The sequence below is a fragment of the Bombina bombina genome, chromosome 2, assembly GCF_027579735.1.
Source record: "Bombina bombina isolate aBomBom1 chromosome 2, aBomBom1.pri, whole genome shotgun sequence".
Lineage (NCBI taxonomy): Eukaryota > Metazoa > Chordata > Amphibia > Anura > Bombinatoridae > Bombina > Bombina bombina.
The window spans coordinates 432,301,034-432,317,593 of record NC_069500.1 but is presented as its reverse complement, the minus strand read 5'-3'; the positions used below and the strand labels follow the sequence as shown (position 1 = coordinate 432,317,593).

Here is a 16,560-nt window from a genome sequence, read left to right as displayed (position 1 = left end):
TCTATTAATAAGCCTGATACCAGTAGCTATCACTGCATTTAAGGCTTTACTTACATTAATCAGGTATAAGCAGCATTTTCTAGCAAATTCCATCCCTAGAAAAATATTAACTGCACATACCTTATTGCAGGAAAACCTGCACGCCATTATTGCAGGAAAACCTGCACGCCATTCCCCCTCTGAAGTTACCTCACTCCTCAGAATATGTGATAACAGCCATGGATCTTAGTTACTTCTGCTAAGATCATAGAAAATGCAGGCAGATTCTTCTTCTAAATACTGCCTGAGATAAACAGCACACTCCGGTACCATTTAAAAATAACAAACTTTTGATTGAAGAAATAAACTAAGTATAAAACACCACACTCCTCTTACGACCTCCATCTTGGTTGAGGCTTGCAAGAGAATGACTGGATATGGCAGTTAGGGGAGGAGCTATATAGCAGCTCTGCTGTGGGTGATCCTCTTGCAACTTCCTGTTGGGAAGGAGAATATCCCATAAGTAATAGATGATCCGTGGACTGGATACACTTAAGAGAAATACCTCAGCAGGGGGCATAAACACTTTTTTCTTACATTATTGCAATTTGCCAAGGAAATGAAAAAGGCGGAATATCACTAGGCAGCAGTTTTTAAGAGAGTGAAGTCTCACAAGATAAATATTTTATCATCGGACGAGATTTGCGAGTCATATTAAAAAAAAATTATGCTATTAACATGATTAGAGAGGCACGTGAAATGCTGAAGCTAGAGAGTACATAGAAGGGGGTGGGCGAGCAACACCTTAACTAGCCACTAGAGGTGGCTGAAAACACCACAGAAGGAAACATTATTCCTTCAGGAATGGTGCCAGTCTTGTAGATGGTCACAAAAACAAAACACATTAACACAAGGCAATATACCATACAAGCTCTTAGAACCTTGTAGCTAAATGATCTGGCTGTTTGTTTTGAATTAGACAATTTAGAACATCACCTGACTGACAGTTTTTTGCCTAAAGTACATATGTGATCCACCAGGATAGCCTATAGGTGCTAGTGTGTGTATTTTTATTTACATCTGTTGATTTTGAATTGGACTTAAATACAATTTGAACTCCTAGTATCATTTGTTGAAGAGAATACCTAGGTAGGTAGCACACAGCAGTTTTTGCAAGAACTGGACATGGCAGCAAAACAGTTGCCATATATTTATCTGGGCCCATGCCCTACCTGCTGCTGGATATTAGAAGTTTTAAAATGTTCTATTCCTGCAGACAGTTTTTTGTTTTTCATTTGGGTGAAGGTGTCCACACCTACCAAAAGAGCTGTAGCAATTACCAGCCAATGAACAACCTATCCCTAGGGATGCCATGTACACAAACCTGCCGTTCAAAGAGCTTTCACACTTTTTCTTGCAAAAAGTTGCCTTAAGCCCTTCAGGATGGAGGCAATTTGACAAAATTAGAGCAAAGTTCCGAAGTAAACAAACCAGGAAAAAAATAAATAAAAAAATGTTGATTTGATTCAGGGGGCTGCCTACGCTGCAGGCATGTCCCCCAGTCAACCCTTCAGTTTACTCATCTAGGAGGAAAACAGGACGCCAAAAACCCTTAGGATGTTCCATGCTGTCCTAAGGGTGTTAAAGCCCAGAGCTGTTCGGATGGCATGGGACGTCCAAAGGGAATGAAGGGGTTAAAAGGGATATAAAGGAACAAAGCTGTTTGTTATACTTAAAATCTTAGCTACACGTAAAAAATAAATACATTTTTATTGTTTAAAAAGATAGATAATCCCTTTATCACCAATTCCTCAATTTTGCATAACCAACAGTTAAATATACTTTTAACCTCCGATTACGTTTTATCCAAGCCTCTACTGACAGACCACTGATCACATGGCTATTATCTATTGACTTGCATTTTAGCCAGTTAGTGTTGTGTCCTGCACAACTCCACAGGAGTCAGCACAATATGGCACACACAAACTAGAAGTCTCCTGTTGTGAAAAGCATGTGATAAGAGGCTTTCTGTAGTGGCTTCGAAAAAGGCAGAAATTTTGAGGTTTAAATGTTAAAGTATATTTAACTAACAATGTTGGTTGTGCAAAGCTGGGGAATGGGTTGTAAAAGGTGTTAGCTTTCTTTTTAAAGAATAATTTTGGTGTAGATTGCCCCTTTAATCATTTTATCTTTATTTGTGCAGGGTCCATTACTTCCGGTCACAATCCAACAAGTGGGCTGGAGTAATCCAGCTAGGTCACAGCTCTAGAGCAACATGCGCTGGCTTACTGTTTAGCGAATGCTTTAAGGGAAAGGTCAAAGTTTAAAATGTGCAAGGGTGCATTTAAATTTGAAAATTAAGCATTTTGCAATATCCTTTTCATTAGCATTTTTCTGTAGCATATGCACACATACTGTGAGGGCCTGTCAATTTTGACTTTTCTATCCCTTTAAGAAATAAAAGTTGGTTTCTTGGCTATGCTCAGGAGACAGAATGCAACTTTCCAGTTTACTTATATTTTCCAATTTGCTTAATTCTTTTGGTATCCTTAGTTGATAAACATACCTAGGTAGCCACAGGAGCAGCAATGCATTACTGGGAGCTAGCTGCCAATTGGTAGCTGCACACAAATTCCTTTTCATTGGTTTTGTGATATGTGTACAGCTAGCTCCCAGTAGTACATAGCTGCTCTTTCAAACAGAAGATACCAAGAGAATTAAGCAAATTATATAATAGAAGTAAATTGGAAGGTTTAAAAACTAATGTTGTAGCTGAATAATGAAAGAAATTTTGAGTTTGATTTACTTTTAATTTCAGTATGTCAGCTTCCTTATATTACTAGAGACCGTGGCTACATGAACCATGCTTGTTTTGCAAGAAAACAAGCAAGTTTTTTGCTTAACAATTTTTTTCTTCTTCTAAAGGAGCACCGTTTCATATCCCTTTAAATCATGATAGAAATATGTACAATCTCATAAGTATCCTGTTTTTCAAACTGCCAACTCATGCTGGGATATGAGAGGGCAGATTAATCACAAACAGTCAGTTGACATATGCAGTTTTAATTGAAAGGAAAGCCACATGTACAATTAAAGGGAGAGCTCAGACTTGGTAAGTGGTGAAACAGCACAAGCACCAGCTTTCTCTTCTGTACAACTATGGTCTCCAAACAAAAACTACCCTAAATGTGAGTATATACAAGAACAAAACAAAAAAATAAACTTTATACAAATTTGTACACAAAGTTCTCCATTTCATCATCTGTCACAGGCCTCTCCGTTGCCCCTCAGCAATGTAAAAGTAAAAATAAATCGAAATGTGCCCTTTTCCCAAAAAGGCTTCCAGGGCAAATGAGATGCTGTTCTCTTTTTCATACAGACAGTCTGCAGTGTATTCAGCACATTGAGGGAAAGAAGCCGCTCCATTATTCCTGCAGTTCAAGTATTCCTGCATAGAACAGCCCAAAACTAACAAAAAAAAGTCATGCGGATGTCTCAGGTTGTTTTATCAGAGGCAACGGTCATCCTCTGACATTCCACAGATTGGGGCAGGAAGCAGACAGATGACCATTTCATCTTCATTGTCTGTATTCCAGCTCATCCACACTAATAACTTTAGCTGGCATGGAGGGGAGTGGCTGCTGCAGAACATCTGAACCAAACCACTTTGCCAGTCCCACAGGAGAAGTGCTTCTCTGAGAGTGACGTTGCTCCATCATATGAAGGCCTGTTCGACTGGTCATACCTTGGTGGGGTGCATGAATTCCAGAAAAGTTCTGTGCACCTGGCCCTGAAAGGAGAACCATTTTTAAAAAGTCATGTGATCCAGACAAAATAATATATATATATTATATATATATATATATATATATATATATATATATATATATATATATATACACACACACACACACCTATTATCAAATTTGCTTCATTCTTAGTGTTTTGTTGAGAAGCATACCCAGGTAGGTAGCGTACAGGTGCCTGACTACATAGCTGTAAACACTGCTCCCATCTAGCATACTTGCAAAGTTTTTTTTCTTGATTCAGATAAATGTTAAATCAGGTTTTGTTTTCCCTTTAATGGGTGAAACAGGAAAGGGAGGGAGAGAAACTGACAAATGTAAAACTAGACTAGTTTTGCTTTGAGAAAAAACCTCTCCAAATTGGCGCTAGATGCCCACCACTGGTCTAAACAAGAGTTATAGTTATAACAGCAGTATTGCAAAAGTGTTGACCAGTTTACCGAGTAGGCATTAATCTTGTGTTATATTATTTTAAAGGTACAGTGCCATACCAGAGCGCTGAGTTGGCTGCATCATTGCCAGCTGGATAGGATTTGCAGGACGTTGGTTTAGCAGTGGGTGATTTGTAGCAGCTGTTAATGGGTAGAAAGGCTGGCCAAGGACTGATGGGGAGAGACCCTGGAGGGGGGGCAAGTCGACACCAGATGAAAGAAGTCCTAAAACAAAAAAATGCATTTAAATTTCTGTACACTATAGGAATGAATTACAGTAAACTTACAGAACCCCCCCCCCCCACCACAACACCCTCCCCTCACACACAGTTACATACCTGCCTGCAGCAAGGGGAGATGCTGTGGTGGAACTCCTTGTGCCAGTAGCCTTTGTACTAGACCTGGGTGCATTTGGTGAGATGGCCGAACTATTGGAACAATGGGCATCTGATGAAGTGGCCGTAGGAAGGGTGCTCCAGGAACAGGGGAAGGTAAGGTAGGCGTTCTCCTGCCAGCTGTTTTGGGACGGAAGTCCTGGTCTTTGGTGTATCGGCTCTGGTGTGAGAGTGGTGGGGTGCATACAGGACGCTGAGATGGGAATTTCACTCCCATTATCGGTGATGTTTCTTGATGACTATTCTCAGACAACGGAGTGATTAGTACTCCATCTGCGCAATATAATACATGCTTACATTTTTTTGTAGGTTACCATAGGAGACAAGTAATTCATAATTGGATTATATTTCTAACATTCTCATTTGACCGTATGTTAGGATAGGTCTGAATAATACAAAAGCAGCATTGGAACATTGCAAACAAGAACCAGCTCTACAAAATGTCAGAGGGAAGAGAATACCTTCCTGCACCCTCTGCCCATCTTCCTTTCCACGACTGTTCTGTTTTGCAGTAGCGAAATCGTCCTTGCATTTCTCTTTGCTTTCATACATCTTGCGGATCACAGAGGTAGGCGTAAAAGATGGAGAAAGCTAAAAAGAAGAATTTGTATTTCAACAACTAGAGTATCCTAAAAGAATTAGAACTTCACATCTTCTACCAACAGAATCAAGTGTATATGCCAGAGACTGACTGGAAGCAAATAAAATCTTACAACTGATCAAAACAATTTTTTTCTTTAAATGAGTCAGGTAGAACATGCAATTTTAAACTTCTTTCCAATTTACGTCTATCATTAATTTGCTTCATTCTCTTGGTGTCCTTTGTTGAAAGGCATACATAGGTAGGAGCAGCAATACACTACTGGGAGCTAACCGTTGATTGATGAAGGCAGGTACCAAACGATACCGAATGAATGAAGCATACTAAAGATTTAAGAGAAGAACTTGCCAAAATAGTTTTTATCTTTTTTGTCACCAGTTTAACAGATATAGCATCCTTGTGATTTGGGAAATATATTGTAAAAAAAATAGTTTTCGGGGGGGGTGTGTGACAGTTTTAGTTAGCTTAATTTAAAGAAGAAATACATAAAAACAAAATAAAGAACAAAAACAGAAAGCTGCATGTTTTTGTGGAATGTATACACTATATACACACAAAAATATGAGAGTACGCTTTTTTTTAGTTTTGATAAAAAGGTCTTTATCTGCAGCTATGTAAATCATGTCTAAAATGATGCAATGGGGCAACTCATTTAGTATAGCAGAACTGCCCAAATTCTTAAAATTGACCAACAAAATTATATATACTTTTAAGTAAATAACCCCAGGTATTGATCTAGGCCCATTGTGTTATATTTAAACTGTTGGCAGTTAAACACACAACCACTTTTTTTTTAACCAAAACTACAAGTTTCTCACTGAAATAGTAATTTATTTATTTTTTTAAAGTCTTAAGACAAATTATTGGCTTCCCTAGTATCCCGTGTTGAGAATTAGCTGACATGTATGGGTTTATCATTGTTTTGTGTAATTTGAAGGGAACCAATTGCAACTGTGCACCACTTCTGAAAAGATAGACACATTATGACAATGGGTTCAGCGCTCATTTGGTATGGCATAACTGCATTTTCAAAATTAAAGGATAGAGATAGATATCATTAGAGATATCATTAGAGATAGATATATATTAGACAAGCCAGGGTTTTGATCTAGGTCCATTTTGACGTTTTATGCCACAAGTTGGCAGTCAGATGTATGTTAAATGTGATTAAAAATAAATGGGTTTCTCACAAAGTTTTTTTTTTTTTTTACACAACTTGTGAAGTCATAAGAAAATTGGTTGTTAACGCTTATCTAGGTCCTCTGTGTATAGAATTACCAGACATTTATAGATTTGTCATTGTTTAAGTAATTAGAAGGCCACTATTGGCAACTACTGAAAGATGATTTTTAAATAAGTTATTGCAGTGGGCCTGGGGCCAAGTATTTTGAAAGTAGACAACCAACCAAATCGGTTCGTGGTCAATCAGGGGTCACTCAAGGGATACACTCACTGGCCACTCAGGGGGCCCCAAGTTCCTCCATGGTCACTGATCCCCGACTGATCAAAACCAAACAGACAAGTGATAATTTGGTGCAATTAGTAAACAACTTGAGAGACCATGGTGGTAACAGGTCAATCTGTGGACTCTGAGTGACCCAGGTATCAATTCCTTAGATTACTGGGTCACTTTGTGAACACCACGACGACGGTCATCACCTAGTGGTCACTCATTCAGCATTCCTCAATGATGTGAATCACCAAATGGTAACTCAACCAGCATCCCACAACATCATGAGTCAATTAGTGGTCACTCAGCCAGCAACTTACAATGAACTTTGTCACCTTATCACAACCAGTCATCTTGTTCTCTGTTTAGAACATTTTTTAGAACATTTTTTTTTTTTTGCGATCTGGGAGACTAATACCTAGCACCAACGTTTCTTGTATTACAGGCTTTAAACTCCTTTCCAGTGTTTCACATAAAAGAGGTTCTTAAATGAACTGACAACAGAATTTAAAGCGATTGTTTCTGTAGCCGATATGCTAAGGAAACCATCACTTTGCACAAGACGCACTAAGACCACCTTTTGTAGGAAAGTTGGTGATTGCAGAGTATAAAGACTTCAATGGGACTACACTGCACTACAGCGGCCAGGAAGACCAGCTAACAGGTGGACATTCCCCGATTGTGTGCATTTAAGATTTTTAACTTTGTAAGTGCATTTTAACAGCGTGATTTGGGCATAATAAATTTACTACACTTGAACCGTGAATGCGCTGCTGCATTTGCGTTTTGTAGTCTAGTCCTCAATTCCTTGAGTTAGAGTGTACTGACGGGGATGGCCATCATCATTACTTGTGAGATATTCACCTCCTGGCCAGCAGGAGGAGGCAAAAAGCACCACAGCAGAGCTGTTAAATAACTCCTCCCTTCCCTCCCACTCCAGTCATTCGATGAAGTTAGGAAGAGAAAGGAAAAGCAAAAGGTGCAGAGGTGTCTGAAGTTTACAAAAAAATAACCTGTCTTAAAAGAACAGGGCGGACCGTGGACTTGTGTCTAAAAAGAAACAAATTTATCAGGTAAGCATAAATTTTCTTTTTAAAGACACGATAAGTCCATGGATCATCATCCTTACTTGTGGGATACAATACCAAAGCTAGAGTCCACGGATGATAAGGGAGGGACAAGACAGAGAACCTAAACGGAAGGCACCCCTGCTTGAAGAACCTTTCTCCCAAAAGCAGCCTCAGCTGAGGCAAAAGTATCAAATTTATAAAATTTAGAAAAAGTGTGGAGAGAAGACCAAGTTGCAGCCTTGCAAATCTGTTCTACAGAAGCTTCATTTTTGAATGCCCATGAGGAAGCAACAGCCCTAGTGGAATGAGCCGTAACTCTTTCAGGAGGCTGTTGTCCAGCAGTCTCATATGCAAAACAGATGATACTTTTCAGCCAAAAAGAAAGAGGTAGCCATAGCTTTCTGACCCTTACGTTTTCCAGAGAAAATTACAAAAAGAGAGGAAGACTGACGAAAGTCCCTAGTCGCTTGTAAGTACTACGTCCAAATTGTGCAGAAGATGTTCCTTCTGAGAAGGATTAAGACACAAGGAAGGAACAACAATCTCCTGATTAATGTTCCTGTCTGAATCAACCTTAGGAAGAAACCCTAGTTTAGTACGTAAAACTACCTTATAAGAATGAAAAATAAGGTAAGGCGAATTGTATTGCAACGCCGAGAGCTTAGACACTCTTCGAGCTGAAGAAATAGCAACAAGAAATAAAACTTTTCAAGCTAATATCTAAAGGAATGCATAGGCTCAAACGGAGCCCCTTGAAGAACTTTAAGAACTAAATCCAGACTCCATGAAGGAGTAACAGGTTTGAACACAGGCCTGATCCTAACCAAGGCCTGACAAAAAGATTGTAGATCTGGAACATCTGCCAAACGTTTGTGTAACAAAATCGATAAGGCAGAGATCTGACCCTTTAGGGAACTTGTCGATAAACCCTTCTCCAAACCTTCTTGGAGAAAAGACAAAATTATGGGAATCCTAACTCTACTCCATGAGTAGCCCTTGGATTCACACCAATAGAGATATTTACGCTATATCTTATGGTAAATCTTTCTAGTTACAGGCTTACGTGCCTGAATCAAGGTCTCTATGACCGAATCAGAAAACACCCGCTTGGATAGGATTAAGCGTTTAATCTCCAAGCAGTCAGCTTCAGAGAAACTAGATTTGGGTGAAGGAAGGGCCCTTGAATTACAAGATCCTTCCTCAACGGAAGTCTCCAAGGTGGCAGAGATGACATGTCCACCAGATCTGCATACCAAATCCTGCAAGGTCAAGCAGGAGCAATGAGGATCACTGATGTCCTCTCCTGCTTGATTCAAGCAATGACCCGAGGCAGAAGCGCAAACGGGGGAACAGGTATGATAGGCTGAAGGACCAAGGAACTGCCAGAGCATCTATCAATTCCGCCTGGGGGATTCCTGGACCTCGACCAGTATCTCGGGAGCTTGGCATTCTGACGAGATGCCATGAGATCCAACTCCGGCCGACCCCATTTGAGAATCAGGTTGGAGAACACTTCCGGATGGAGTTCCCACTCTCCCGGATGAAAAGTCTGTCTGCTCAGAAAGTCCGTCTCCCAGTTGTCCACCCCTGGGATGTGGATCGCTGACAGATGGCAAGAATGAGCCTCTGCCCACCGGATTATCTTGGCTACCTCGGTCACCGCTAAGGAACTCCTCTCGTTCCTCCCTGATGATTGATGTAAGCCACGGTCGTTATGTTGTTCGACTGGAATCTGATGAACTGGGCCAAAGCCAACTGAGGCCAGGCCAGGCCAGAAGAGCATTGAAGATTGCTCTTAGTTCCAGGATGTTTATAGGAAGAAGACTCTGAGTCCATACTCCCTGAGCCTTTAGGGAACCCCAAACAGCTCCCCACCCTAGAAGGCTGGCGTCTTGTCAAAATCACCCAGGACGGTCTGCGAAAGCAGGTTCCCTGGGATAGATGATCCGGAGACAACCACCATTGAAGAGAGTCCCTCGTCTCCTGTTCCAGGGTTATTCGAGGAGACAAGTCTGCATAGTCTCCATTCCACTGCCTGAGCATGTCTAACTGCAGAGGCCTGAGATGGAACTGAGCAAACGGGATGATGTCCATTGCCGCCACCAACAGTCCGATTACTTCCATGCACTGAGCCACTGACGGCCAAGGAGTGGACTGAAGGGCTCGACAGGTATTGAGAATTTTTCTGACAGAGGTCAGGAAATCAAAGATTCTGATGGATATAGAATCGATTAGAATTCCCAAGAAGGTCACCCTCGTCTTCGGGATTAAAGAACTCTTTTCCAGATTTACCTTCCACCCGTGAGTTCTGAGAAGGATAGCACAATGTCGGTATGAGATCTTGCTTGTTGACAAGATGGCGCCTGGATTAGAAAGTCGTCCAGATAAGGTGCCACCGCAATGCCCCGTGGTCTTAGAACTGCCAACAGAGACCCCAGAACCTTTGTGAAAATTCTGGGTGCGGTGGCCAGGCCGAAAGGAAGAGCCACGAACTGAAAGTGTTTGTCCAGAAAGGCAAACCTCAGGAACCTGTGATGATCTCTGTGGATAGGAACATGTAGATATGCATCCTTTAAACCTGAACTCTTAGCTGCCAATTTAATAATTTGTAGAGAAGCATCCATAATAAAAAGCATTGGCTAACTTCAGAGCTTTTATCCTATCTTGAATCACCTCTAAGGAAGTCTCAGTCTTGAGAGGCTCTGATAGAGCATCAAACCAATAAGCTGCTGCACTAGTGACAGTAGCAATGCACGCAGCCGGCTGTAAAAGCAGACCCTGGTGAACATAAATCTTTTTTAAGTAGACCCTCTAACTTATTGTCCATGGGATCTTTAAAAGCACAACTATCCTCAATGGGAATAGTAGTTTGCTTGGCTAAGGTGGAGATAGCCCCTTCCACCTTAGGGACCGTCTGCCAAGCTTCCCTGACAGCGTCTGCTATAAGAAACCTCTTTTTGAAAATAGGAGATAGAGAGAAAGGAATACCTGGTCTCTCCCATTCCTTGGAAACAATCTCAGAAGCTCGCTTCGGCACTGGAAAAACTGAGTAAGAAGGAACTTCAAAATATCTATCTAATTTACTCGACTTCGACTTCGCAGGAGCGACCACTACTGTAGAATCAGTTGTCTAAAGTAAACAAAACCTCCCTGAGTAACAGGCGGAGGTGTTCTAGTTTAAACCTGAAAGATACAACCTCTGAATCAGTCAAAAGGTAATTATCTTTGAGTCTGAAATTTCGCCTTCTGATAGAACCTCAATACCCTCCATCTCAGTTCCATGAGAGGGTACATCAGAGATTGCCACCATTGCATCAGAAACCTCACTGACAACATGGTTGTCTTTCCTCTTACGCTTGCCTTGAAGTATAGGAAAAGCAGACAACGCATCAGAAATTGTGGAAGACCTAAGCGCAGCTATGTCCTTTAAAAAGGTAACTCCAGCAGGCGCTAGTGCAGAAGTACAGGGCACTGCTTGTGCGGGCGTTAAAGATTGGGACGCTTGGGGAGAAAGCTGTGGCATACTTTGACACTCAGACTCCTGAGAAGCATCCTCGGAGAAATTTTGCTCATTGAAAATCTTATCCCTATAACTTAAAGCCCTCTCAATACATGAGGGACAGAAAGGGATTGGTGGTTCCACATTTGCATCCAAACACATGGAGCAAGTAACATTTTCCACGGCTCCTATGTCCATACTTAAGCACAATAAGAAAAACAAATGTAATAAACTTTTTTTTTTAAACATTACTGTCTCAAAAAAAACAAAAAAAAAACTACTACTACATGAGAATGAGCTCAAGCAAAGGGGCAAAATATAATCAAGTTACTCAATTTAAAAAAAAATATGGATGACAGAGAAAAAAAAAAAAAAAAATGTTACTGTGTCTTTAAACTTAAGATAACAGTTTTTACTGTAATATGCAAAGCGTGTCCCAGTAGCTAAGAGAACAAAATTCTGACACCCCTACACCTCAGCAATTCTGCTGAGGTGCCTATCTGCCAAACGGACTCACTCCTGGTCTCTTAAAGCTTGAACGATCCGGATGTGCAAGGACCCAAAAAGCGCTATAACCGCCTGCTTAAACTGTAAAGAAACCATGCGGTTTTTGGGGCAAAAAGGGCCGATGCCTTCCTACTCTTACAGGCTATGGCAGCTATAGATGGCTGAAAGTTGTGAAACTATTAGAAGCGTGCAAATGGATAGCCCCGCCCATCGTGGGAGCCACAGAGAAAACATAACCTGATCTGCTTAGAAGCGTTATCCTAGACTGATAGGAAAATAAACCACCAGAATTTTAAAATGAGCTCCCCAGCCCCAGTGCCTGTACTTATGGCTGTCCTTTACGCTCTAAACACGAGAGATAGATGTCCCAACACAAGGTTGTTTTAGAATCTGAGCCTTATGTACTATGCAATAATTTAAAGTGCTCACTTTCTCTTAATAAAAAGTTAGTTAGCACTTACCTTTGTATTCTGCCCGACAGCAGGGCAGCTCAGCAGGTTTAGGAGGTCCTCGCCCTCCCATAGCCCTGTGGAGAAAGATAAACCTGAGTTAAGAGTGCTTAGGCTATCAGGAGAAGGGCAGCATAAATGTATAGGAGGCGCAGTGAGAATTATGTCCCACCAGTTCCTATTGCTCTAAAGCCAACAAAAGCTCTACTGAAGAGACTGATATGGACTACGGCTACACCCTAGAACAAAGCAGCACTCTGGCACTACTTTAAAAATAATAAACTCTTGATTGAAGAATCTATAATATCTTCCTATCACTAACGTAGGCAAAGAGAATGACTGGGGTGGGAGGAGCTATTTAACAGCTCTGCTGTGGTGCTCTTTGCCTCCTCCTGCTGACCAGGAGGTGAATATCCCACAAGTAAGGATGATGATCTGTGGAGGAGCAGACAAACAAAAACAACTGCCTGCAGAACCCTTCTACCAAAATGGTAAAATTTTGTGAAGGTATGTAAAAACCACCAAGTAGCTGCTTTGCAAATATGATCAACTGAAGCCTCATTCTTGAAAGCCCAAGAAGTGGCAACTGACCTAGTAGAATGAGCAGTTATCTGCTGTGGTAGAGGCTGACCTGCCTTCAAATTAACTTCTTGGTTTAAACTTTTGATCAATGCACTAGGAAATTTAAGTTTTCCAAACCTTATGAAACATTTTCCTAGACACAGGCTTATTAGCCTAAAATCAGAGTGTCAATAACAGAGTCTGAGACCTCTATGCCTCAGAACCAAGCGTTCAATTTCCATGCCATCAAGTTTAGAGACTGTAGATCCGGATGGAAGAAAGGATCTCGAGACTAAATATTCCCTTTTCAAGCTTGAAGAGCCCTTAGAAAAGCACGGAGTTCCAGAACATTGATTGGAAGCCTCACCTCTCAAGGAGCCCAAATGCTCCCCTGAAAGACTTGCATGTGTAATGATCAGAGACCAGGTAGGACGAGTAAAAAGAAAATTTATGCTTACCTGATAAATTTGTTTCTTTTTAGACACAATGAGTCCACAGATTTCATCCTTACTTGTGGGATTATGCCTCCTGGTCAGCAGGAGGAGGCAAAGAGCACGACAGCAGAGCTGTTATATAGCTCATCCCCTCCCTCTCCAGTCATTCGACTGAAGTTAGGAAGAGAAAGGAAAAGCCAAGGTGCAGAGGTGTCTGAAGTGTACAAAAAACAACAACCTGTCTCAGAAGAACAGGGCAGGCCGTGGACTCATCGTGTCTAAAAAGAAAATTTATGCTTACCTGATAAATTTGTTTCTTTTTAAAGACACAAGTTCACGGATTTCATCCTTACTTGTGGGATACAATACCAAAGCTAGAGTACACGGATGAAAAAGGGAGGGACAAGACAGAGAACCTAAACGGAAGGAACCACTGCTTGAAGAACCTTTCCCCCCAAAACAGCCTCAGCCGAAGCAAAAGTAGCAAATTTGTAAAATTTAGAAAAAGTGTGAAGAGACCAAGTTGCAGCCTTGCAAATCTGCTGAACTGAAGCATCATTTTTGAATGCCCATGAGGAAGCTACAGCCCTAGTGGAATGAGCCGTAACTTTCAGGAGGCTGCTGTCCAGCAGTCTCATATGCCAAGTGGATGATACTCTTCAGCCAAAAAGAAAGATAGCCGTAGCTTTCTGAGCCTTAAGTTTCCCAGAAAAAAAAAAAAAAAAAGTTGATAAACAGAGAAGAGAATTGACGAAAATCCTTACTTGCTTGTAAGTAAAACTTTAACGCACGGACAACGTCCAAATTGTTCAGAAGACGTTCCTTCTGAGAAGAAGGGTTAAGACACAAGGAAGGAACAACAATCTCCTGATTAATGTTCTTGTCTGAAACAACCTTAGGAAGAAAAGTATAGTACGCAACACCACCTTATACGAATGAAAAATAAAAGGTAAGGCGAATTATATTGTAATGCCGAAAGCTCAGACACTCTTCGAGCAGAAGAAATGGCAAGAAGAAATAAACTTTCCAAGATAACAACTTAATATCTATGGAATGCATAGGTTCAAACGGAACCTCTTGAAGAACTCTAAGAACTAAATTCAAAAACTCCATGGAGGAGCAATTGGTTTAAACAGGCCTGATTCTAGTCAAAGCCTGACAAAAAGATTGAACATCTAGGACATCTGTCAGACGCTTCTGTAACAAAATAGATAAAGCAGAAATCTGACCCTTTAGGGAACTCGCTGATAATCCCTTCTCCAATCCTTGGAGAAAAGACAAAATCCCAACTACTCCATGAGTAGCCCTTAGATTCACACCAATAAAGATATTTACGCCATATCTTATGGTAAATCTTCCTAGTTACAGGTTTATGTGCCTCAATTAAAGTATCTATAAACAAATCGGAGAAACCTCGCTTGGATAGAATTAATCGTTCAATCTCCAAGCAGTTAGCTTCAGAGAAATTAGATTCGGGTGAAGTAAGGGTCCCTGAATGAGAAGGTCCTTCCTCAACAGAAGTGTCCAGGGTGACAGATGACATGTCTACCAGGTCGGCATACCAAATCCTGCGAGGCCACGCAGGAGCGATGAGGATCACTGATGCCTTCTCCTGTTTGATTTGAGTAATAACCCAGGGAAGAAGAGCAAATGGGGGGGGGGGGAATAGATATGCTAGGTTGAAGAACCAAGGAACCGCTAAGGCATCCATCAGCTCGGCCTGGGGATCCCTGGACCTGTATCTCGGGAGCTTGGCATTCAGACGAGATGCCATGAGATCTAATTCCGGCCGACCCCATCTGAGAATCTGTTTGGAAAATATTTCCGGATGGAGTTTCCACTCTGCAGGATGAAAAGTCTGCCTGCTCAGAGAATCCGCCTCCCAGTTTTCTACCCCTGGAATGTGGATCGCTGACAGATGGCAAGAATGGGCCTCCGCCCACTGGATTATCTTTGCTACTTCTGTCATCACTAAGGAACTCCTCGTTACTCCCTGATTGATGTAAGCCACTGTCGTTATGTTGTCCGACTGGAATCTGATGAATTGAGCCGAAGCCAACTGAGGCCAAGCTCGAAGAGCGTTGAAGATTGCCCTCAGCTCTAGAATGATGGGAGAGACTCGGTCTGAGTCCATATTCTCTGAGCCTTTAAAGAACCCCATACTGCTCCCCAACCTAAGAGGCTGGCGCCCGTCGTCACAATCACCCATGACTGTCTGCGAAAGCATGTCCCCTTGGACAGATGATTCAGAGACAACCACCATTGAAGAGAGTCCCTCGTCTCTTGTTCTAGGGTTATTCGAGGAGACAAATCCATATAATCTTCATTCCACTGCCTGAGCATGCTTAACTGCAGAGGCCCGAGATGAAATCGTGCAAAAGGAATGATATCCATTGCCTCTACCATCAATCCAATTACCTCCATGCATTGAGCCACTGATGGTCAAGGAGTGGAATGAAGAGCTCGACATGTAATCAGAATATTTGATCTTTTCCAAATTTACCTTCCACCCGTGAGTTCTCAGGAAGGATAGCACAATGTCGGTATGGGACCTTGTCTGCTGAGAAGATGACGCCTGGATTAGAATATCATCCAGATAAGGCGCCACCGCAATGCCCCGCGTTCGTAGAACTGCCAACAGAGACCCCAGAACCTTTGTGAAAATTATGGGTGCCGTGCTGTGGCTAGAACGAAAGGAAGTGCCACGAACTGAAAGTATTTGTCCAGGAAGGCAAACCTCAGAAATGTATGATCTCTGGATAGGAACATGAAGATATGTATCCTTTAGATCTACTGTCGTCATGAATTGACCCTCCTGGATCAATGGAAGAATGGTACGAATAGTTTCCATCTTGAACGATGGAACTCTGAGAAACTTGTTTAGACTCTTTAGGTCTAGGATAGGTCTGAATGTTCCCTCTTTTTTTGGGCATTACAAACAGATTTGAATAAAAACCCTGTCCCTGTATTGGAACGGGACGAATTACTCCCATGGAAGAGAGGTCTCTTACACAATGTAAGAACGCCTCTCTTTATCTGGTCTGCAGATAATCTTGAAAGAAGAAATTGAAAAGGGGAAGAATTTCTGAACTCCAGTTTGTATCCCTGAGACACTATTTCTATAGCCCAGGGATCCTGAACATCTCGTACCCAAGCCTGAATAAATAAGGAAAGTCTGCCCCTACCAGATCCGGTCCCGTATCGGGGGCAAACCCTTCATGCTGACTTGGAATAAGCGGCAGGCTTCTTGGATTGTTTACCTTTGGTCCAAGATTGATTTGGTTTCCAAGTGGACTTGGTTTGTGAATAGTTTACTTCCTGTTTAGGAGGAAGTGAAAGAATTTCCCTTGAAATGTCGAAAGAAACGAAAATTACACC

At 41.6% G+C, this 16,560-nt stretch overlaps 1 protein-coding gene across 4 annotated transcripts in view; it reads right to left on the bottom strand.

Moving 5' to 3' along the window:
* Positions 1-3,026: 3,026 nt before the first annotated feature.
* The window catches only part of EIF4ENIF1 (eukaryotic translation initiation factor 4E nuclear import factor 1), a 51,761-nt gene continuing 38,227 nt past the window's right edge, over positions 3,027-16,560 (bottom strand). For all 4 annotated transcript variants that reach the window (XM_053702021.1, XM_053702023.1, XM_053702022.1 and 1 more), the window contains 4 exons: positions 5,073-5,202; positions 4,555-4,884; positions 4,277-4,441; positions 3,027-3,769 (listed from right to left, as the gene is read on the bottom strand). In XM_053702021.1, coding sequence (XP_053557996.1) covers positions 3,558-3,769; positions 4,277-4,441; positions 4,555-4,884; positions 5,073-5,202 — 837 coding nt within the window. In that variant the 3' untranslated portion in view covers positions 3,027-3,557. The remainder of the gene's footprint in view (positions 3,770-4,276; positions 4,442-4,554; positions 4,885-5,072; positions 5,203-16,560) is intronic.